The 23537-nt window shown below is 38.4% G+C and overlaps 2 protein-coding genes across 6 annotated transcripts in view; one reads left to right on the plus strand and one right to left on the minus strand.

The window, feature by feature from the left end:
• PRKN (parkin RBR E3 ubiquitin protein ligase) overlaps positions 1 to 23537 on the minus strand; it is a 1645966-nt gene that overhangs the window by 1102944 nt on the left and 519485 nt on the right. The window lies entirely within an intron of this gene.
• On the plus strand, positions 12854 to 13186 carry LOC126057384 (small integral membrane protein 30-like). Its single transcript, XM_049852882.1, has 2 exons — positions 12854 to 12871; positions 13010 to 13186. Exons 1-2 carry the CDS (start codon positions 12854 to 12856, stop codon positions 13184 to 13186), a joined length of 195 nt encoding a protein of 64 aa, XP_049708839.1.

Below are 23537 nucleotides of genomic sequence, written 5' to 3' on the forward strand. Positions count from 1 at the left end.
TATGCACAATGCTCTGCTTAATTAAAGAAAGTATTCACATCTACAAATGGCTGCACCATCTGGTTGTGAAAAAATGTTGAGTTCCATGTAGACAAACGTAATTCGCTTATACTCTCACCTGTTGCATTTTTCTGGCCTCCAGAAAGGCAGCTCCTCCCCCCATAACACACTAGGGAATTGCAAGCAACTTCAATTTCCATGAAAGATCCTTAACAATAATCAAGTAATTAGACATGTTCCCTGAGAGATCACTGTGTCAGGTAAAGATGACTATTCCTCAAACTGCCGCTGGCTCCATTTAGAAAATCCATTCCTCTTCCAAGTGAATCTTGCAGACTTGTAAGATGTGAGGAAAGGCACCAAACTCATCAGAGTTAAAAGCATATGATATGAATGGGATCCTGTACATGGCAATGACAGCAATAAATTACCAAGCATGTGTTCTGTTTTCTGAGATGAGCTCAATTTATCATTTTATTGAAAAGGTTCCATTATGCTAATACCTTCCAAAATCCCATTCTGCTGCTGCTGGAAGGTCATAAGGGGACATAAATTTTTACATTTAAAACCAAGCAGTTGTATAGACATCACAGTTTCCAAGGGTTAATAGGAAGCCATCAAAGTCCATTCAAGGACTTACCAATGGCAACTCTTCATAACGCTCTGCTAGTTAAAGAATGGGAAAAAGGAGAATATTTTTCCAAGTTTAACAATAGAAAAAGACTAAGAGGAATATTCATTTGGCTTCAAATAAAGGAGTAATCATTGGAAAACGGAAAAAAAATCTTTTCATTGAAATTTTAATTTACCTATCCATTTGAACAAGTCCCTGTGTGGTAAACAGGGTTAATGAACTCAGCTGCTAACCAAAAGGTTGGAGGTTCGAATCCACTGAGAGGCACCTCCACTTGAAGTATCACAGGAAGAGCTACATATTAAATGGATTTCTAGTACATAGTCCACGGGTTGTCTAAGGAAGTAATACCTACCATCTTCAAACACTTTTAAAAATAAGTTTTCACGATAGCTAAAAGGTGGAAACAACCAAAATGTCCAACAACAGATGAGTGGATAAATAAAACGTGGTGCATACATGCAATGGATACCATCGTTGCTGTTGTTGCTGGGTGACATCGACTCGGTTCAGACTCATAGAGACCCTAAGCACAACAGAAGGAAATGCTGCCTGGTCCTGTGCCAGATGGAATACTACTCAGCTATGAAGAGAGATGAAGTCCTGATGCATGCCACTGCATGAATGAATCTTGAAAACATCAGGCTGAGTGAAGTAAGTCAGTCACAAAAGGCCAAATATTGTATGATCTCACTTAGATGAAACATGCAAATATATAGAAACCAAAGGTTATTACTGGCTACCAGGGGTGAGAGGAAGGGGAAAGGGGGAGTTTTTACCTGGAGATATTGAATTTCTGTTAATGGCAGAGAAATGATTTGGAAAAGGATAGAGAAAATGGTTGTACAACTTGAAGAATGTAATTACTGTCACTGAATGGTTAATTAATGTCACTGAATGGTACGTGCAGAAATTGTTGAGATGGTGTATATCTTATACACACACACACGTGCACACGCATACATACATATAGCAAGACATATGCCATCTAAACAATTTCTACATGTACAATTCGCCCTGCTGGTGCAGTGGTTAAGAGCTCAGGCCGCTAACCAAAAGGCCGTCAGATTGAATCCACCAGCCACTCCTTGAAAACTCTATGGGGCAGTTCCTCTCTGTTCCATAGGTTGCTAAGAGTTGGAATTGACTCAATGGCAATGGCTTTGTTTGTTTTGGTTTTGTGATACATATTTTCACCACAATGAAAAAAGTTTGCTAAAGACTTACATGCGTGCAAAATTAATAAGCACGTTTCTGTGTAACCTCAACATGTCTATTAAGGAGGTTTTTGACTAGATCCGAATCCGACATCTCGGTGAATTCTCAGGGAGAAGAAGGGTGATAAGCTAATGATTCCATGTAAATTACATATGATTACCTAGAGAAATGTCTTGTTCCATCTTTCCAAGAATTATTGATTCCCTCCCAGCACCAAGGACTGTGAATACATTATATCATCAATCCATCAATAATTTGTAGTTATGGGTAACAACTGTCAAACAGCTGAGTGAAAACATTACAACCAGATAGCTCCCTTTGGACCAATTATTGTAAATCAAAGCAACACTGAGGAAAAATGGTTTCTCTTTAGAAACACTTGCCTGGTGTATACTCGGCATCCAGTTTTGTAATGCAGCCCAAAAAGCAGGGTGTGAGCAAAACTAACTGCATTGCTAGATGTGGCATTCTATTTTGTCTGGTTCAGTGGTTGAGTGGCTGTAGAGGGTTATATTCTACAATATCAGTGTTCTTTAAATCCAGGAGGCCATTTTGAATGGATCACTGATCGCGTTTTGATGTCATTTCCAAGGAGTTGATTAATAAGAATGCAGGTTGTGGTGCTAGGCTGCGGATAGTCAATCTTACACGTATAAAGAGGTGTAGTTACCCAGCAAGCTGTGTCTTGACCTGGAACTAATATGACAGAAAAATTTTTTTAGAAATAGGTATAAAGCGGTCTGGAAGCCCAGCTCACAAAATTGCATTGTAAAAAAATAAAAAAGATTATATGACCTCCTTGACAAATTCATATCATGAGGTTTCTCATTGACTAGCTCCAAACATATCCAAAGAGGTTTTTCTGTGGCTGGTGTGTATGTCCTGTCAACGGGTACATTCTTTCATGTCAAGTGCAAAGGCTACAGAAAAGAGACATCCTTTACTTGGGAAATGATTACTTCAAAGTATTACAACAATGAAAAGATTGTTGAAGAGCTCAGGGTCGGGTTGCTATTCTTCCATCTGAGTATGTAATATTAGTGTTGATTTTAAAAAACATGCCAAATACAAGCAAATACACAGGAAAATTTTGATCCAATTCAAAGAGAATAGAATTTGGGGCCAAGGGGCCTGGGTTCAGAGCTTAGCCTCAACACCTTTTAGCTGTGGGGCCTTGGATAACAATCTTAGTCTTTACTCTCAATTTATGTATGAAAGGCAGATTGGTAAGTATGTGCCTAATGAAAAATCAAATAAGATAATGTAAATATAACTGTTTCATAAACTGTTAAGTTTAGGTAAATATTTATTGTTCTAATGAGATTTTTAAAAAAAGGTGTCTTTGCAATTGCATTAGGGGAATGGTTGGAGGGGGTAAGATATCTTCTGTAACAGTCCGCCTATTAAATAGGACCACTCTAACTTCATTCACTCAGCATTCAGAAAAGATATACGAAGGCTGGAATTAGAATAAAAAGATGACTGCTGTCCCTTGAGTGCAATGCCGTTCGGCTGGCTTGCAGCTTTGCAGGGGCAGAGGGTAACTTGTGTCCAGTGGAGATGAAAAGAGTTTCTGTCCAGTGGAACAGAGGTGGTTTATCGCAGTTTAAGAACTTAGCAAATTTTGTATCTAGCTTTGCGATTTTATCCTAACGTTTGTTGAACTGTCTCTATCGGAGGGGCCCTAGTGGTGCTATGGTTAAAGTGCTAGGCTGCTAACCAAAAGGTTGGAGGTTTGAACCCACCAGTTACTCCGCAGGAGAAAGATGTGCCAGTCTACTTCCATAAAAATGACAGGCTTGGAAAACTTATGGGGCAGTTCTACTCTGTCCTATAGGGTCACTGTGAGTCGAAATCCACTAGATAGCAGTGAGCTTATTTGTTTGTTCATTTTAATCTATGTATCTAACCATCCACCCATCCATCCATCCATCCATCGAACCATCCCATCCATCCACCCACCCACCCACCCACCCATCCATCCATCCATCCATCCATCCATCCATCCATCCATCCATCCATCCATCCATCCATCCATCCATCCATCCATCCATCGTGGATTAAATTGTACACCCCCCAAAACATGTATTGGAATCCTAACCACTATGCCTAGGGCTGTAATCCCATTTGGGAATAGGGTTTTCTTGGTTATATCAGTGTAGGGTGTGTCCTAAACCTAATTACTTCTGAGTCATAAAAAGAGCTGATTAGACACAGAAGTGAGCACAAACTGGGAAAGACAGATGTCACACGAAGATTGTCAGGGATCCAAGGAAGGTCCGGGGCTAACAACAAGGAGGGAATCAACACAGCTGAGACCCTGATTTAGACTTTTAGCCTCCAGCACTGTGAGAAAAGAAATTCCTGTTCTTCAAAGGCACCCACTATGGTATTTGTGTTATAGCAGCACTACGGATCTAAGACACTATCTATTATCTATTAACTCCTTTAACTCTCCTTGAATCAATTTATATTATCTTCCTATTTCCTTCATTAAGGAATGAGTTGAACAAAGTCTTTGATACCTGTTTATTTTATATTAACATGAGAATCATGATTTTACCTTTTTAAAAATTTTACTGGAATAGTTTTGGAGGGGCCATAGTTAAGTCCAAATGGACACATGGATGGAGCCAGGTAAACTGCACTGCCAGACAAGCAGGTCTCATGGGCTGGTGAGTCCGAGCACACTTTTCCTTGGGTCCTAACATAAATCCTGGTCAGAGAGAGCTATAACTCTGCCAAGCCCCGTTTCTCCTTTTTTTTTTCAGGTTATCTCTATCAGTGTTGCGTTTTGCTTTTTGCTTGTGGTTTATGCACAAACAATAATGTATTCCCTTTTGGAGGTCACAATGATTGGGAAATTGTTTTATGGTCTGACCATTGGTCACCTCTGAAGACGGACCCTGACCGATATAATCTTTGAGTAACAGACAACAGAGGCTTCTTTTTTTCTTTTAGTCTTTTTTGCCTGCTTGCCTATTTGTGACCTCAAATCAATTTTAAAAATTATACTCATTGGAAAGGGAAAGAGCTCTTTGAGATCTGGACAAATAAATTTTTGTGCTTCTGTGTTTACTTTTGACCTGTAGTTCAATTCGTAAGACTGAAGCAATCCATGCTCTATGTGACTGTGTCTACGTGTCTGTAACTCAGAAAGGCCTCTGTCTCTCGATGTGTGTGAAATGTTTTCCTACCACTGGGGGTTACTAATATATTAAAGTATTATGTCTCTTAAATTAAATGAGATTTGTTCCAATTGGTTGATAGGAATAAACATTTATATAAATTGAATATTTCCAAAACTCGCAGAAAATAAAGAAACTGTAACTTTGAATACTTAAAATGTTCTAGACTTTTAAGAAAAAAATCCTTCTTATAGAAACTGCTAGTTCAGAAATACTTCAAGAATCCAGGTTCACATAATTAAGGTGGGTCTTTGGACAACTGGACTATTTTAATCATTTGGACTTAAGAAGGAAAAAAGGTTATATATCTTTCCTTTGATTTATCAGTATTAAATATGTAACAAGAGAACATTTTATATTTTTTAAGAACTGGGACTGGTTTCTCATGAAGAGAGTAATCTGAACTTCCTGCCCTTCTCATAGTTGTTTATTGATTAAGTAACTTAATATTACACTTGCATAATGTTTAAGTTTATGTAAGATATACGTTTGCATATTAATAAGTGGAATGATAATTATGGAAATATTTTTATAGTAACTGGTATTTATGTTGTACAGTGTTTCAGTAAAAATATAATTTCTAAAACCCTTAAATGACTTAAAAACTTGGATTAATACTAAATTAGGCTATTTAATGAATAATCATTGGATAGCTGAGTAATTTGTAATTATGGTTGAATACAAATGCTTTGATGTTGTCATTGTTATTAGGTGCCGTCGAGTCGGTTCTGACTCATGATGACCCTGTGTACCACAGAACGAAACACTGCCCAGTCCTGCACTATCCTTACAATCATTGTTATGATTGAGCCCATTGTTGCAGCCACTGTGTCAATCCACCTCATTGAGAGTCTTCCTCTTTTCTACTGACCCTGTACTTTACCAAGTGTGATGGCCTTCTCCAGGGACTTATCCCTCCTGACAACATGTCCAAAGTAAGTAAGACCCAGTCTCACCACCCTTGCTTCCAAGGAACGTTCTGGCTGTCCTTCTTCCAAGACTGATTTGTTTGTTCTTTTGGCAGTCCATGGTATATTCAGTATTCTTCACCAACACCACAATTCAAAGGCTTCAATTCTTCTTTGGTCTTCCTTATTCATTGTCCAGCTTTCACATGCATATGAGGCAATTAAAAATACCATGGCTTGGGTCAGGTGCACCTTAGTCTTCAAAGTGACATCTTTGTTTTTCAAACACTTTCAAGAGGTCCTGTGCAGCAGATTTGCCCAATGCATTGTTTTTTGATTTCTTGACTGCTGCTTCCATGGCTGTTGATTGTGGATCCAAGTAAAATGAAATCCTTGACAACTTCAATCTTTTCTCCGTTTATCATGATGTTGCTCATTGGTCCAGTTGTGAGGATTTTGTTTTCTTTATATTGACATGTAATCCATACTGAAGGCTGTGGTCTTTGATCCTCATTAGTAAGTGTTTCAAGTCCTTTTCACTTTCAGCAAGCAAGGTTGTGTCATCTGCATAATGCAGGTTGTTAATGAGTCTTCCTTGAATCCTAATGCCCCATTCTTCTTCATATAGCCCAGCTCCTGGGATTATTTGCTCAGCATACAGATTGAATAGGTATGGTGAAAGGATACAACCCTGACACACACCTTTCCTGACTTTAAACCAATCAGTATTCCCACGTTCTATCCGAACAACTGCCTCTTGATCTACGTACAGGTTCCTCATGAGCACAACTAAGTGGTCTGGAATTCCCATTCTTCGCAGTGTTATCCATAATTTGTTATGATCCGCACAGTCAAATGCCTTTGCATAGTCAGTAAAACACAGGTAAACATCCTTCTGGTATTCTCCGCTTTTGGCCAGGATCCATCTGACATCAGCAATGATATCCCTGGTTCCACATCCTCTTCTGAATCTGGCCTAAATTTCTGGCAGTTCCCTTTAGGTATACTGCTATAGCCACTTTTGAATGATCTTCAGAAAAATTTTGCTTGTCTGTCATATTAATGATATTGTTTGATAACATCTGAATTTATCAATGTTTTGATAAATATAATTTAAAGTTTATATATTTTCGGCTCTTTACTTCTATGTGGTACAGAATGGCTACATCTTTGGGTCATGTTTATAAAATGACTTTTGCTACTTTAAGAAAACGTAAAAGGGAGATATATGGCTGTAGAAAATTGTGTTATATGTCTTTAATTTGCTGGCCTGCTAGAATGCTTTTATATAACAGACGGTTCTCAATTATCTAACATCCAGTGTTCTCTGTGAAATAAGAATTGTTATTTTGATTAGCATCTATAATTAGTTTTTGTAGTTGAGACTACTGGAAACAATAATAACAGAAAAATACAGCTGTTCATCCAAGTGAGTGGGACAAGTTTTTCTTTTTCAAGGGAGAAGAGTTTTGTTTTGTTTTTTCCTAAAGCTAAGTTCAGCCTGTTCCAGAATAGGACAGAATAGAGCAAAAGACAAAGCTTGAGCAAATACAGGAAGCTGTTGAAAGCTTGAAGAACGTGAGTTTTACTTACCTTTGTTTATAATACATGAGTTTGAAAAAAAGCTATAAAATATGTTAAAATTCTGGCAAAATTCACCTAGTTTTGATGGGCGTTATCTGTGAGATAATTTAAGCGGAGGGGGGAAGAAGCTCATAAAAATACTATACAATAAATTCATTGTCAAATACTATGTTAGTGAAAATTTTTCTCCGTTGAGTTGATAAATTCATTTCAGAACTCTTAATAAGGCATAAAAGGTTATTGTTTACCATCTCTGTAATCTGCCCAGGTACCAGAGATTCTATATCCCACAAGAATAATCACTGTTTTGTGTTAACTTCATTATGTTCTTTGATAAATAAAAAATAATGACAATAATAAAAAGCAAAGTTTCGTTTGTGAATGAACTAAGATACTTTGCCATAATGTTATCTTTATGTCTATTTTTAAATATTTTATCATCCATGATTAATTAAGGAACCAAGCATTGTTTCTCAGGCACCAAGGACTTTATTATAACCTACTGACCAATTCTCCTCTGCAACTCTTTTGATTTTGTTTTCCCAAAAAGAGATCTAAAATTTAGAAAAAGAGAACATAAAACATTCAGGATATATTTTACACTTGAAACTGCCTTTGAGATTTCCCTTTGAGAGGGTCCCTGGGGAGGGGTGCTAGAAATCATTGGGTGCGTTTGGTGTGCTTCCTATTTCTTAACTACCTCAACACTCCTGGAAGAGCTACACAGAAACAGGTCAAATCAGAAGAGACGCTCAGGCCTCCATGGGTGCAGTTTGTGTAGATAAAATGTTATTCATATAAATCATTCATAAATCAAAGACTTTATGGGACGGCACGGAGATTCTCAGTGTCTTGCTGTCCATTATACGTTCTTACCCTCAAGGGAAGCACTGACCAAACCCTTAGGAAATGGTGATGGACCATGTCACAAAAGGGAATTTCACTCTCCTGATTTTGATATTATTGGGCATTCTAATATTTGGCCACAGTCCTTCAGTTTTATTAATAAACTAGGTTCTGTCTCCCTCTGATGCTTACCTGAAAACTGTGCTATAAAGGACAGACCAGACCATGTGTCTTCATCACAGAAGGAAGAAAGGACTGTGCCAGGTACTCTGAACTATTACTTCAAAGAACAGACTCTCTATTATAGACTTCAGAGCTGACATCAGCTTGACAACTTTCAGATGGTACCAGTGAAATGAATCAGGATTTCCAAAACTTACTTTAGTTCGGAAAAAGATGTCCTTCATGAAAGCATGCCACTAACCCAAAGTCTGTTAACTCAAAACAAGAATTAATTACACAGGACCAAATAAACTAAAGAGAGAAATTTGATGATGGCTATTTTTTGGAATAATATTCATATTATCGGTACTTAACATTCTATTTTTTTTAGAACATATGAAGACCTCTCTCTTTCTTCTTAGGCTATCTCACCTTCAAAACTGAATTGAAACTTTTATATAGGATACCTGATTTTCACTGACCCTCGGAATCAGAAAGAAATATTCTCCCTGAGTCTACCTTCTTTTCATGACAGTATAGTTATTTGCATAAGTTCAATAAAAAACCGTTTTCATTTCACCAGGATATAATTAACAAAATTGATTGTGCAACAAAGGGTATACATGGAGAGTCATACCTGATGATAAATCTCACTATGGTGGAGCCCTGGGTGGTGCAAATGGTTAACACCCTCAGCTGCTAACTGAGAGATTGGAGGCTGAGTCCACCCAGAGGCACCTTGGAAGATAAGCTTAGAGATCTACTTCTGAAAAATCAGCCACTGAAAACTCTATGGAGCAGAGTTCTTCTCTGACACACATACGGTTGCCATGAGTAGGAATGAGCTCTGTGGCAAATGGTGGTGGTGATGGTAGCACATGAAATACAGTGAAGAGAATGCCTTAGGATTATTTTCCCAGCCTTGAGATAGAAGAACAAATAAGAAAGCCTTTTAAAAGCCACATCTGAGGCACCTTATGAAAATGTTCAGGCAGAATAAATTCTCTGGCTCAAACTACGTGGTTCTAGATTCACAAAGCAAACTCAGTAAGGCTTACATGGTCTTACTGAGCACTCAGCACTCTTGCTGCACCAGGTAGACATGATGGAAACAGCCTTTTATTGTGATCAAGAAAAACCTTTGAGATTATTTATGAGCATAAAGAGGCTGATGGTCAGAAAAATTATCTGAAACTTGGAAACAGGCCAAACAGATTACTAGATGTTCCTTTAAAGTTTAATGTTTTTATTAATATCATAAATTTGTATAATTTTAATGTATTTAAATAAATTGCATTCAGTATTCTTTTTATCATTGGATTATGCCATCTTAGGGCAATAGGCTTTTAAAGTTACCCTACTTGTCCTTCAAGCATGCCCACTAGTCTCTGGTAACATCCCTAAGCTATCAAGCAAGGCAGTGCTAGAAGATTTCAAGGTTCATAGAGCATATTTTTCTGTTCCAGGCCTAGAATCAGCCATTCTCCAAGGATTCCTGGTTCCTTTTAATGAAACATTGTACTAAGAAACCACAATCTGGGAGCCCAGGAACTTATTCTTAAATTATAGGCTTGAAGAAATAATTTAGATACTCTACTTGGAAAGAATGGGGTGAGTATGTGATGGGATGGGACAAGAAAAACCAAACACATGAGGTTTGAAAAGGTGGCTGCTCATCACAGTCACCTGTGAAACCTTTAAAATACAGGTTCCCAGGCCTCAACTAAGACCTGTTGCATCAGGTGCTCAAAGGTGAGACTTAGATTGCTTAGAAGACCCTCAGAAGATAGAGTTACTCTAATGGTCAGTAGCTAGGAATGCTGAGCTATAGCCTCTCAAGGTCTCGGCATCCAGTGTATTAGATACCTTTAAGATGAAATTTTTTTTTTCTTATCTTAAAAAGTAAGGTACTATTATTATAGAAAATTAGAATACAACGAGATTCAATAAAAATAACTTATAATTCTATCACAGGAAGAACCACTATTATCTCTTGTACCTACTTTTTTAGCTTTTCCTGTATGTATGCAAATGCACCCAAACCAAACCAGTTGTTTTCAAGTCAACTCCAATTCACATGTCGGAGTATGTGCCCAAGTAGAACTGACCTCCATAGGGTTTTCAGTGACTGATCTTTTTGAAGTAGATCCAAGGCATGTTGGGGTGGACTGGAACCGCCAACATTTCAGTTAGCAGCGGTACTCTTAACCCTTTTCACCACCCAGGGACTCCATGCATACGTACACATCAGCATGTATACTTAGTTACCTATTTTCTACAGACTAGGATCATACTTTACTCAGTATTCTGGAATCTACTTGTTCATGTAACATCTTTCTATGCCATTAAATATTCTTCTCCAATATCATCCTCAATGGTTATATAAACCCATTGCCATCAAGAAAATTCTGATTCATAGCAATCCTAGAGGACAGAGTAGAACTGCCCCATAGAGTTTACAAGGAGTGCCTGGTGGATTCAAACTCCCAACCTCTTCGTTAGCAGCCATAGCTCTTAACCACTATGCCACCAGGTTTTCCAAAATGGTTATATAGTATGCTTATACAGTATTCAGTTTTATTGAAGTATCATTTATTTGTTGTTATTAGATGCTGTTGAGTCCTTTCTCACTCATAGCAATCTTCTGTACAACAGAACCAAACACTGCCCAGTCCTGCGCCATCCTTACAATCATTGTTATGCTTGAGTCCATCTTTGCAGCCACTGTGTCAGTCCATCTCGTTAAGAGTCCTCCTCTTTTTCACTGACCCTCTACTTTATCAAACATGATATCCTTCTCCAGCAACTGATCCCTCCTGATAACATGTCCAAAGTACATAAGACATAGACTTGCCATCCTTGCTTCTAAGGAGCATTCTGGTTGTACCACTTCTAAGACAGATTTGTCCCTTCTTCTGGCAGTCCATGGTATATTCAATATTCTTCGCTAACACTGCAATTCCAATTCTTCCTCAGCCTTCCTAATTACTTACGATTATTATTCCTTATTATTTAACCAGTCCTTATTGTTGAGCCTCTTTATTGTTTTCTATTTTTCCCTAATATAAACAATACCATGTTGAATATCTTTCTGGATAATTCCTTATATACATCCTTAATATTTATGATAAAATGGTGCTGACAGTCTTATTATATGCTAGTAAACCTCTTAAAGACAATTACAAAAATAATTAGAAATGCAAACTTTTGTCTTTCCCCACACAAACAAGGAATATAATTTGCTATGGAGTGCAAAAGAAAGGGACACGCATGGAAATAGTGAAAGAGAAGGTGGAAAAATAACTTGTCTGAAAAATACTAGATTGTTCTGTTCATGAAACAGGGATGGTGATAAGAAACAGCTACCTGGTCTAAGTGTTCCTCTGTGAGAAGCAGCAAGTTGTAGAGCTGCATTCATACAACAGCCCTGAGAGAACTGCTATTTCCAACACCGAAGAATGTGGTATGATTTGCTGAGATGTAATAGCGCTTACTGGCATGAAGAAAATGGATTAAGCAAAGGAATTAAAGCTATGGTTTTGTATCACCAGCATAGGTTGACACACTTGAAATAAACAAATCAATAGCAGCTATGCTATTATTATTAATAAAAGCATTAAATACTTAGTAAAAGATATAAACTTTCCCATTTTCACAAAAGGACAGCCTATATGGTCAATGTGAACTATGTTGTCTCGATTGCTGCATAAACTTCTCTTAGTCCACATTTTCCAAGATTGTATTCATTTGTTAAACATACAAGTCACCACCAAAATTTCAGTCATGCCTCTTTGGAAGAGGTTGGAGCCCTGATGGCACAGTGCTTAAGTGCTATGGCTGTTAACCAAAAGGTCAACAGTTTGAATCCACTAACCACTTCTTGGAAACCGTGTGGAGTCAGTGAAGTCAAAGAACACCAGGTTATTCACACATTTTTTTAAAAAAGAGAGATAACTTCATAATCATCAATTAGAAAACAAAGGGCTCTGACCTGCTCTTTATCATCAAAAAGACTATATTGGCACCAGAAGCCCACACAACAAGCAGCTTTTACTAAAAATCACTCAGGCAGGAGTGCGACCATCCTGACACTCTTTGTGACAATAAACAAATTGCACGGCAGACAGCAGACTCTGAAGACTGGCAAATCACCCTTCCCGAGGCCATCACCCCAGATCAAAATGTTTGTCTCAGTTTGTCTTATCGCCGAGAGGCGAAACATCAAGAGCATGCATACACATCTTTTTCTTGCAACGCTGTGAGGATGGAAACTTTGAGATCCATATGAAGAATATACGTAGGCCATTCCCGTAATGGCTGCTTCCTGGAAGGTGTGTCACACGGAACTTCTTAGCCTCAGCATCTAGCGCTCCAACGATGGGGTCTTTTAAGTCAGAATTGTACATAACCCTGATTCTTTGGAACCACCAGCCCTCAAGACCTAACCACCTCAAGATTCCAGCATCAAGACCTCAGTTTCAACACAGTTGTTGTTAGTCCCCATTTCACTGCTTTTGGTGCTGCCTGTAGTTGAAGCGGTAGACACCGGAAATGCAATGGCTGTCTCGTTAGACGTGGGTCTCAGCATCACAGGCAGTTCTGCTTGTTTAGAGGTATACCCACAAAAGAGAAATGGACACGTGTAACTTTGAAGGGCCTCCTGAATCGAACCTCACCCATAAAACCTTTGCGGTATTGAAATTAAAACTGAGCTTTGATGTCTGAAAGTTCCAAGAAAATAGTAAATAGGGTAGTTTCACCTTTACATGTTTCCCTATAAATGGAAAGAGAGCGATGTATGTTAAATGAGGAAAAATGTTTTCTTTCCATCAAAAATACACTAAAAAGTGCAGATTATAGTTTTTATTTGCTGATTAGAAAGGAGATGGGCAGGTGAAGGAATTAGATAACTAAAACTGGAAGAAAGAAACTCTTGTCCAGAATCCTAGGAAACCACCATTGTCTGGTTATAATCACGGCCTCCTGAATCACTGAGAAGTCTTTTCTTCCTATTGTTATTGGATTTGTGCTTTATTATATCCTAAGTTAATATTGTACTTATATTATCAATTATAGTCCATCAAAAATTGAAATATTTATTTCTTTGGGGGAAAAAAGTTTAGAAAAATTTATTCAATGTATTTAATACTGAAATGGATAAGTGACTCAATGTGTAAAAAAACTATGTATTGACTATTGAAATGGAGAAAAGATTTATTGTTTAAAACAAACAAGAAAAAACCCTTTATATTGATTAACTGATCAACACCTTCATGGTAAGAAGTGCTGTATTAAATATAAACTCATCCTGTCGGAAGTTAAAAAAATAGATGTAAAATGTACAAGGAGACCCCAGCAGCACACAGATCACAGTACGTTGTTTCCCACAATGAGCCTGATCTGAACATGCGCACCTCCAGCTGGTCAGAGCCTACTCCAGGTGCACCCTCAGAAGGTGAGCTCTGCATCACTGTGCTGAACACTAATTGGCTCCTAACCTGCTCTGGCCCATCACCCGTCAGCAGGTCAAGGTTGATGAAGTTCCCTGTGGCTCACAGGTATGATCCACCTCCAGTCTCCCAGTTCTTTTGATCTAGGCATTCTTTCAAATATGGAAAGGGGGACACTTCCCTTGCTAAAGGGCCCTCTGAGCAAGCCCAGGTAGAAAAAAAAAGAAAGACAACTTTATCTCTTTGCCTTATGGAAAGTTCCTTTCAGTCCATGTGGCTCCTGATGGCCAAAGAGAGAAGATCTGTTTTCTGATGGAATACATCAGAAGGGGTGGTGCACAGTCTAACAGAAATGAAAGAAAACACATGGTTTAGGGCTGGAAGACAATGGCAATGTAAAATTCCAGGAAACTAGCCGTGGGAGTTATTTCCTGATGCCATTCCTCATTACCCCAGAGTCGCCTACTGTTCTAATTTTGGTACTCCACGTGTGATGGAGGTGACCAAAATATAAATTAGTTAATCAAGCAAACCTGGACCCAAGAACCAGAGGGACCCAAGGAAAGTCTTGAGAATAGGAAGTATTCCAAGTATGAAATGGGGACCTTATGTTTTTAGAATTATAGTAGGTAGCCCTGGACTATAAATCTTGATTCCATTTTTGAGCCCTAGTGTAGCATAGGGCCCTAGGTCATGTGAGCTGGAAAGAGAAAGGATAACAAAAATGACTAGCTCTTGTCATGAAGTAGCTCATTTAATTATGGTAACAACTCTGTGAGGCAGGCACTTTCTATCTCTATGTTATAAACAGAGTCCTTGGTGGTGCAAAAAGTTCATATGCTTGTCTGCTAACCAAAAGGCTGGAGGTACGAGTCCACTCAGAGGTACCTTGGAAGAAAGGTCCAGTGATCTATTTCCAAAAAATGAGCCACTGAAATTCCTATGAAGCACATTTCTACTCTGACACACTTGGGGTCGCCATGAGTTAGAATCAAGTTGACGGCAACCGGTTTATGTTATAAATAGGGAAACTGAGGCCTAGTGCATTACTTAAAAAATAAAATCAATGCTTCTCAAACTTTAACGTGCACAATTCACTGGAGGAGCCTGTTAAAATGCAGATTCTGAATTGGTAGGTCTGGGAGGAGGGCAAAGAGTACATTTCTGACAAACTCCCATGCAAGGCGACACTGCTGGTCCACAGATCACCCTTGGCCAGGTCACAGAGCTGGTGAGAGGTGGAGCCTGAATGTGAACTCAGAAGTCTGCTCCAAGACCAAGCTCCTTAGTACCAGACCCCAGGTACTGTGCACTGGCCAAAGGTTAAAGCAAACGCCTGCCACCTGTTCCTGCTGTATTTTCCAGAAATAACTGACATGCACTAAGGGCTCACTATACACCAGCCCCTGGGAGATAAAAAATATTCTCTGACTGAAGAATTTTTTTTTTTTTTAATTCTCTGACCCAAGAGGAGCCCGGTGGCACAGTGGTTAAGAATTCAGCTGCTAAGCAAAAGGTCGGCAGTTTGAATCCATCAGTAGCTCCTTGGAAACCCTATAGGGTAGTTCCAGTCTGTCCTGAAGAGTGCTACGAGTTGGAATCGACTCAACGGCAACAGGTTCTGACTCAAGAGAGTTTTAATTAATCAACAGGAGCAAACGATGAGCTATTTGGTTCCCTTCTTAGAAGAGGCAACTCCACAGGCTGATGGAATATTCTGGTTAATTTACTTATCACACACACAAATGTAGAGCATTCATTTTCAAAGGGTCAGAATATACCCAGAGTAGTCAGTTTGATCTATGGGGGTTCACAAAGAACTTTAAGATTTTACGGGACTTTTGGGGTATCATTTAGAAAATGAATTTTAGTTCAATAGATGTAGATGGTGCAGGAGTTTGAACCTGATTCTATAAGATTCCCTAGAAAGTAATAGTAATGAAAAAGAAAAAAGCCTAATATTTTGTTTACTGGTTGTGAGGGTTTCAGTTTCTCTTGTAAAATGGATCCTTTGCTAATTTCTATTTTAATTACAAAGGTGGAATAAAGATTCTTGAATTACATGTAAAAAATTTAGAAGCCAAGAGTGAGATAAAAATAATACCTTCAATATTATAGTTTCACAAAACTCCATCAGTCTTTATTTACTCAGAACAAATCCAGAGAGTGTGAAGCAAGTTGATTGTAAGAAATTAATTTCTGCTACTTAATTTGTCATCTGTTTCTTTATCTTCCTTCTAATCAAACCGACAAAAGGAACCCAGCCGGCTGGCTGCATTTTTGGCACACTCTGCAGGAATCAGAATTCTGGAAGGTTCCCAAGATGGAGCTTACCAGCTGCGAACACTCTGTCTTCCTACGCTGTCTTCTGTCAAGTGCAAATCTTGCCACCGCAGCACCTACCGAGCGTCCTCAGGAAAGCTTCAGGGTTCAAAGAGTAAAGGATGTAAATGATTTACTTTGTCTGCCACTGTGGTCTCCGGGGGATGGACATGGGTGTGACAAGCTTAGAGGCCTTCCATGACCACCGCTCTCACACAGTCCTGTCAGGCTTCATTCAGTAGGGAGTGCCACTTTTCCCTCCCCTTTCCAATCACAATATGGCTGTGCAGAGTGACTCCAGAAAAGTCAAAACAACCTGAGGCCACCAGCAAGTACGAACCTTCACTTCAACAACTAGCACCGTCATTTCTTGCCTACTCTTCCTGGCAGTTCATTTTGAACTGAAAACACTCTTAAGTCTTCAAACAAACCATGGACAGCCAACAAGTTCCAACAGAGTTACGTGTGCTCAAATGGGCACTGACTAAAGTGCACGGGGAAATACCAACCTCGTTCACCTTCCCCCTTGTGGACAGGAAGCCCTGTCTCCTCAGTTGGCCACCTGGTATCGGGATGACAGGAACACGTGGGTGAATCATCTTAGTTCACCTCCCCACATATTTGTCAACTGTGCCTGTCACACTTTCCAGCTCCACTGGCTACACATTTCTCCTCCTTTCAAAGTATTCCACAAAAAAATAAAAGCACGATTTGGGGAACACTTTCCTAAAGACCAGAAAGAAAGAGAGTTGTGACAGATGTTATCAAGGCCATTTTTGGTCACTGAACGTTTTTCGCATTCAGAGTGCTCCACAACAGGAACCCCCCACCACCGTTCCCACACTGGGACACAGCAAAACAGGCAGCTGTCACTCTGAACACTAGCACTTCTCACCATCCCTAGCGCCTCTGCCACTTGCAGATCCTTCCTGTATTTCAAGGCCTACCTCAGAGGTCTCTCTTGACCTCTCCTGCTCTAAACGCCCACGTGACTTGGGTGGTCCCTCTTTCTCAGGCACCACTGCATGTTAACCTGCATATGCACACTTCTCTCTCTAAAGCATAAGCTACCTGAGCATCCTTGTCGTTGCTAGCTGCCTCTAAGTTGATTCTGACTCATGGAGATGCCCTGTACAGAGTAAAACAGTTCCATAGGGTTTTTCTGTTTGTTTGTTCATTTTTGCCTGCAATCTTTATAGAAGCAGTTTGCCAGTCCTTTCTGTTGCACAGCCATGGGGTGGGTTCGAACCTCCAACCTTTGGGTTAGCAGTGGATCACAAACTGTTTGCACCATCCAGGCTCCTATGCAATTATTCACCGTTCTTTTTTGCTAAATCTCATAAATAAGAGTTGAAGGGTTGTAAGGGTTATATTTTACATGTTAAATAAAACTACTTGGCAGTGACAAGATAACTCATCACCATCCACGTGCCAATCAATGAAGGAACAGAATATACTGGATTCATTTACATTTTATGAGTGTCCGTTCAACACTGTATGCAAAAATATTACAGATAATAACATTCTAGTAGATAAAGTATAATTAAGGGAAAGAAGCAAAAACCACTTTTGGAATGGTGTTTAGACTGATGGGAAAAAAAAATATAGGACTATATCCCCCTACATGAAAAACCCACCCAAAATATGTCAGGCTGGCAAAATTCCCACTAGGGTGCTGAAGCTGTGCTTTCTCTTATAATACCGCAGAAGCATATTAGAGTAAAAAATGTGTGTGTTGGAAAGAAAATTAAATTCTTGGAAGAATCATAATGTATTTTTAATAATTTGTTGTGATATCAACTTTGAGGTGCTCTAGTATGACTGTCAAAATGCTGTCATTTCAGGGAAGGTTTATTGGAGGAGCACTTCTTAAAGCTGCCCAAAACACCAAGAAATTCACACCCTCTGGCTGAAAGTCATTAGGACGGGTAGTACACGAGATTTGATTTTGGATAAAATGTGAATTAAGTCCGAAGCTTATCATTTTATTTCATCAGCTGGCCTTCTTGACTGATTTATATTTGGCATGTCTTAACTAACAATCCCAGAACAATTTTCATCTTGTACTACACTTAAGCACTGGTAAAAAATTGTTGACAAGAATGTATTGTCAATAGTGATGACAGGTCTATGATGTGAATCCAGGGCACAAGTCTTAAAAGACTTTTCATTCAATTTTTAAAATCTCTTTCACATTTTGTCTATTTTTAATTTTCTTTTCTGTTTTCAAATTGTATTTCAATAATCTGATCTAGCATGTAATGTTTCACTAAAACTACTCCCTTTTATTTAGTAAGAAATTATACACTTATTATATAGTAAAATGTTCAATACTAATAAAATGCTTCCTTAGTAAGTTGGGGCAGTAATTCTTAAAAAAAAATAGAAAAAAATTTATAAAAGTTTTATTTTTTATAACCAAAAAATTGTGAAAAAATAATACACCATGTGATACAAAAGTTGAGTTTTAAAATTTGACTGTTAATATTGTTAGGTGCTATCAAGTTGGTTCCAAGTCATAGTGACCCTATGTACACTGTCCAGTCCTGTGCCATCCTCACAATCGTTGCTATGTTTGATCCCATTGTTGCAGCCACTGTGTCAGTTCATCTTGTTGAGAATCTTCCACTCTTTTGCCAACCATCATGTCCTTCTCCAAGGACTGGTCCCTAATGATAACATGTTCAAAGAACATGAGACAAAGTCTCACTGTCATCTATTCTAAGGAGCATTCTGGCTGTACTTCCTCCAAGACAGATTTGTTTGTTCTTCTGCCAGTCCATGGAATATTCAATATTCTTTACCAACACCATAATTCAAAGGCATCAATTCTTTTTGGTCTTCCTTATTCATTGTCCAGCTTTCCATACATATGAGGCAATTGAAAATACTAGGGCAAAACTGAAAAGACCCATAACAAAAGATGGGATTGAAGATGTTTAAAAAAAAAAGAACTCAACCAAAAAAAAAAGAATGCCACGGGCTAGATGGCTTCAATGGAGAATTCTACCAAACATTCAGAGAAGAGCTCAAACTATTTTAGAGCATAGAAAAGTAAGAAATACTCCCAAATTCATTATATGAAGCTAGCATAACCCTGATACCAAAGCCAGGCAAAGACATCACACAAAAAAGAAAATTGCAGACCAATACGCCTCATGAATATAGACGTAAAATTTCTCAACAAATTCCAGCCAATAGAATTCAACAGCATATCAAAAAAATAATACATCATGACCAATTGGGATTCATACCAGGTATGCAAGAATGGTTTGACAATAGAAAATCAATCAATGTAATCCACCACATAAATAAAACAAAAGAAAAGAATCACATAATCATCTCAATCTCAGCAGAAAAGGCAACATGCATTCCTGATAAAAACTCTCAGCAAAATAGGAATAGGAGGAAAATTCCTCAACAATAATAAAGGGCATTTATACAAAACAAACGGTCAACATTATTCTCAATGGAGACTGAAAGCATTGCCTTAGAGAATGGAAATCTGACAAGGAAGCCCTTTATCGCCACTCTTATTCAATGTTGTACCAGAAGTCCTAGCTAGAACAATAAGGCAAGAAAAGGAATAAAGGGCATACAAATTGGTAAGGAAGAAGTAAAACTATCCCTATTGGCAGATGATGTGATCCTATACATAGAATCCCAAAGATTTCATAAGAAAGCCACAAGAACTAATAACAGAATTCAGCAAAGCAGCAGGATACAAGATCAATATACGAAAATCACTTGGATTCCTCCACACTAACAAAGAGAGCTTCGAAAAGGAAATCAGGAAAACAATATCATTTACAATAGCCCCCTAAAAGATGAAATACTTTGGAATAAATCTAACCAATTCCATAAAAGACCTATACAAAGAAAACTACAAAACGTTACTGTAAGAAACAAATAGGGACTTACATAAATGAAAAACATACCATGCTCATGGATAGGAAGACTCAACATTGTGAAAATGTCAATACTGCCCAAAGTGATCTATGAATATAATACAATCCTGATCCAAATTCCAACAGCATTCTTTAACGAGATGGAAAAACAATCACCAACTTTATATGGAAAGCAAAGAAACCTTGGATAAGTAAAGCACTATTCAAGAAGAAGAACAAAGTAGGAGGCTTCACTCTACCTGATCTCAGAACCTGGTATGTACAGTCTCAGTAGTCAAAACAGCTTGATACTGATATAATGACAGACACATAGACCAATGGAATACAACTGAAAACCCAGACATAAATCTATCCAACTATGGACAGCTGATCTTTGACAAAGAGCCAAAGTCCATTAAATGAGGAAGAGACAGTCTTTTCAGCAAATAGCGCTGACAAAACTGGATATCTATCTGTAGAAAAATGAAACAGGTCCCATACCTCACACCATAAACAAAAACTAACTGAAAATGGATCAAAGACTTAAATATAAAACCCAAAACTATAAAGACTATGGAGGAAAAAATAGGAAAATACCAGGAACCCCAATATATGGCATGAATAAAATAACAAACATAACTAAAATGCAAACATAGCAGAAGAGGAACTAGATAACTGGGAATTTCTAAAAAATTAAACACTTAGGCTCAACAAAAGACTTCTCCAAAAGAGTAAAAACAGAATGTACAGATTGGGGGAAAAAAAAATTAGATACAATATATCTGGCAAAGGTCTAATTTCTAAAATTTATAGAAAATTTCAACACCTCAACAATAAAAAAGACAAAAAATTCTAATAAAAAATGTGCAAAGGATATGAATGGACACTTCACCAAAGAAACATTCAGGCAGTAAACCATCACAGGAAGAAATGCTTGCAATCATTAGCAATTAGAGATATACAAATCAAAACTACAATGAGATGCCATATCACCCTGATATTACCGGCACTAATCTAAAAAATAGAAAATAACAAATGTTGGAGAGGTTATGGGGAGATTGGAACTCTTTGCACTGCTGGTGGGAAATGCTAAATGATACAACCAATATGGAAAACAATATGGTGCTTCCTCAAGAAGCTAGAAATGGAAATACCACAAGATCCAGCAATCCCACTCCTAGGTATACTCTAAAGAAGTAAGAGCCATGACATGAATAGACATATACACACCCATGTTCATTACAGCATCATTTACAATGGCAAAACGATGGAAACAACTGAAGTCCCATCAGCAGATGAACAGATAAACAAACTATGGTACATACACACAATAGAATACTACACAATGATAAAGAATAATGATGAATCCATGAAACATCTTGCAATATGGATGAATGTGGGATACATTATGCTGAGTGAAATAAGTCAATAACAAAAGAACAAATATTTTATGAAACCACTATTTTAAAGTAACAACAAAAAGTTTACACACAAAAGAGAATTCTTTGATGGTTACCAGGGATGGGAAGGGGTGAAAAAAAACAAAGAGATAGAAGACACATTTAAATATTAGTAAAGGAAAGGCAAACACAATACGGGAAAAGTCAGCACAACCTGACCAAGGCAAATGAGAGCACAACGAGAGAGAAGAAGAATGCAAGAATGAAGGGTAACTACGATAACTACTAAAGCATAGACAATCATGCAATAATCGTATTAACAAACAATAATTTACAAATAGATACTTAGGTAGATAGATACATCAAGAGGTGAGGGAGGGTGTAATGGAGTACACCTACCAGCAGACACTGGTTTGTTGTTATCGTTAGGTGCTGTTGAGTTGGTTCTGACTCATAGTACCCTACGTACAACAGAATCAAATGCTGCCTGGTCCTGTGCCATCATAACAATTGTTATACTTGAGCCCATTGTTGCAGCCACTGTGTTACTCCATCTCATTACAGATCTTCCTCTTTTTCTCTGACCCTCTACTTTATGAAGCATGATGTCCTTCTCCAGGGATTGGTTCCTGCTGATAACATGTCCAAAGTATGTGAGAAGAAGTCTCGTCATCCTCACTTCTAAGGAGCGTTCTGGCTGTACTTCCATCAAGAGATATTTGTTACAAGTTTGGTGGTGGATATTTCTACAGCTATGACTGTAGGTGCTCCTCATATATTAATATAAACAATAGAGCACACAAAGGGCACAGAGAGGGAAACCCCACAGATATAACCAAACACCTCATGAGATGAAGTTATTATGCTGGAAGGCAAAGGACCATAGATTCTGGGGATATCTACGCCAACTGGCACAACGTAGTTCACAAAGACAATGTTTTGCATTCTACTTTGGTGAGTGGCATCTGGGGTCCTAAAAGCTTGTGAGTGGCCACCCAAGATACAACTACCGCTGTCTTTCTGTCTAGAGCAATGAAAAGTGAAGAAAACCAATGACTCGAGAGAGCAATTAGTTCAAAAGACTAATGGACCACACGAACCACAGCCTAGATGACCCTGAGACCAGAAGAACTAGATGGTGTCCGGCTACCACTACCGACAGCTCTAACTGGGATCACAGCAGAGGGTCCTGGACAGAGCGTGAGAAAAATGTAGTATAAAAAAGCAAATTCACAAAAAAGACCAGAGTTACTGGTCTGACAGAGACTGGAGGAACCCCCAACACTATGCCCTTAAGACACCCTTCTGACCTCGAACTGGAGCCATTCCTGGGGACAATCTTCCAGCCAAATGGACAAACCGATAAAATAATAACACCAGAGAGGACCATGCTCCTAAGAGCAATCCATTATATGAGATCAAAAGGGCAATGTTTGCCCTAAAGCAAAGATGAGAAGGCAGGAAGGGCTGAAAAATCAGAACAAAAGTAAATGGGGAACCCAGGGTAGAAATGGGGAGAGTGTTGTCACATTGTGAGAAAAGGAAACCAAGACCATGAAACACTTTATTTACAATCAAATGGGAAACAAATTTGGTCTGTAAACTTTCACCTACTGTACAATTAAAAAAAAACACCCTGGCTTGGGGTCAGTGCTCCTTAATTCTCAAAGTGACATCTTTGCTTTTTAACACTTTAATGAGGTCTTTTGCATAGATTTGCCCAAAGCAATATGTCATTTGATTTCTTAATTGCTGCTTCCATGGGTGTTGACTGTGGATCCAAGTAAAATGAAATCTGTGACAACTTCAATCTTTTCTCTGTTTATTATGATGTTGCTTACTGATCCAGTTGTGAAGTTTTTTTGTTTCTTTATGTTGAGGTGTAATTGATACTAAAGGCTGTAGTCTTTGATCTTCATCAGTAAGTGCTTCAAGTTG

The sequence above is a fragment of the Elephas maximus genome, chromosome 1 (assembly GCF_024166365.1).
Source record: "Elephas maximus indicus isolate mEleMax1 chromosome 1, mEleMax1 primary haplotype, whole genome shotgun sequence".
In the NCBI taxonomy this organism is placed as follows: Eukaryota; Metazoa; Chordata; class Mammalia; order Proboscidea; family Elephantidae; genus Elephas; species Elephas maximus.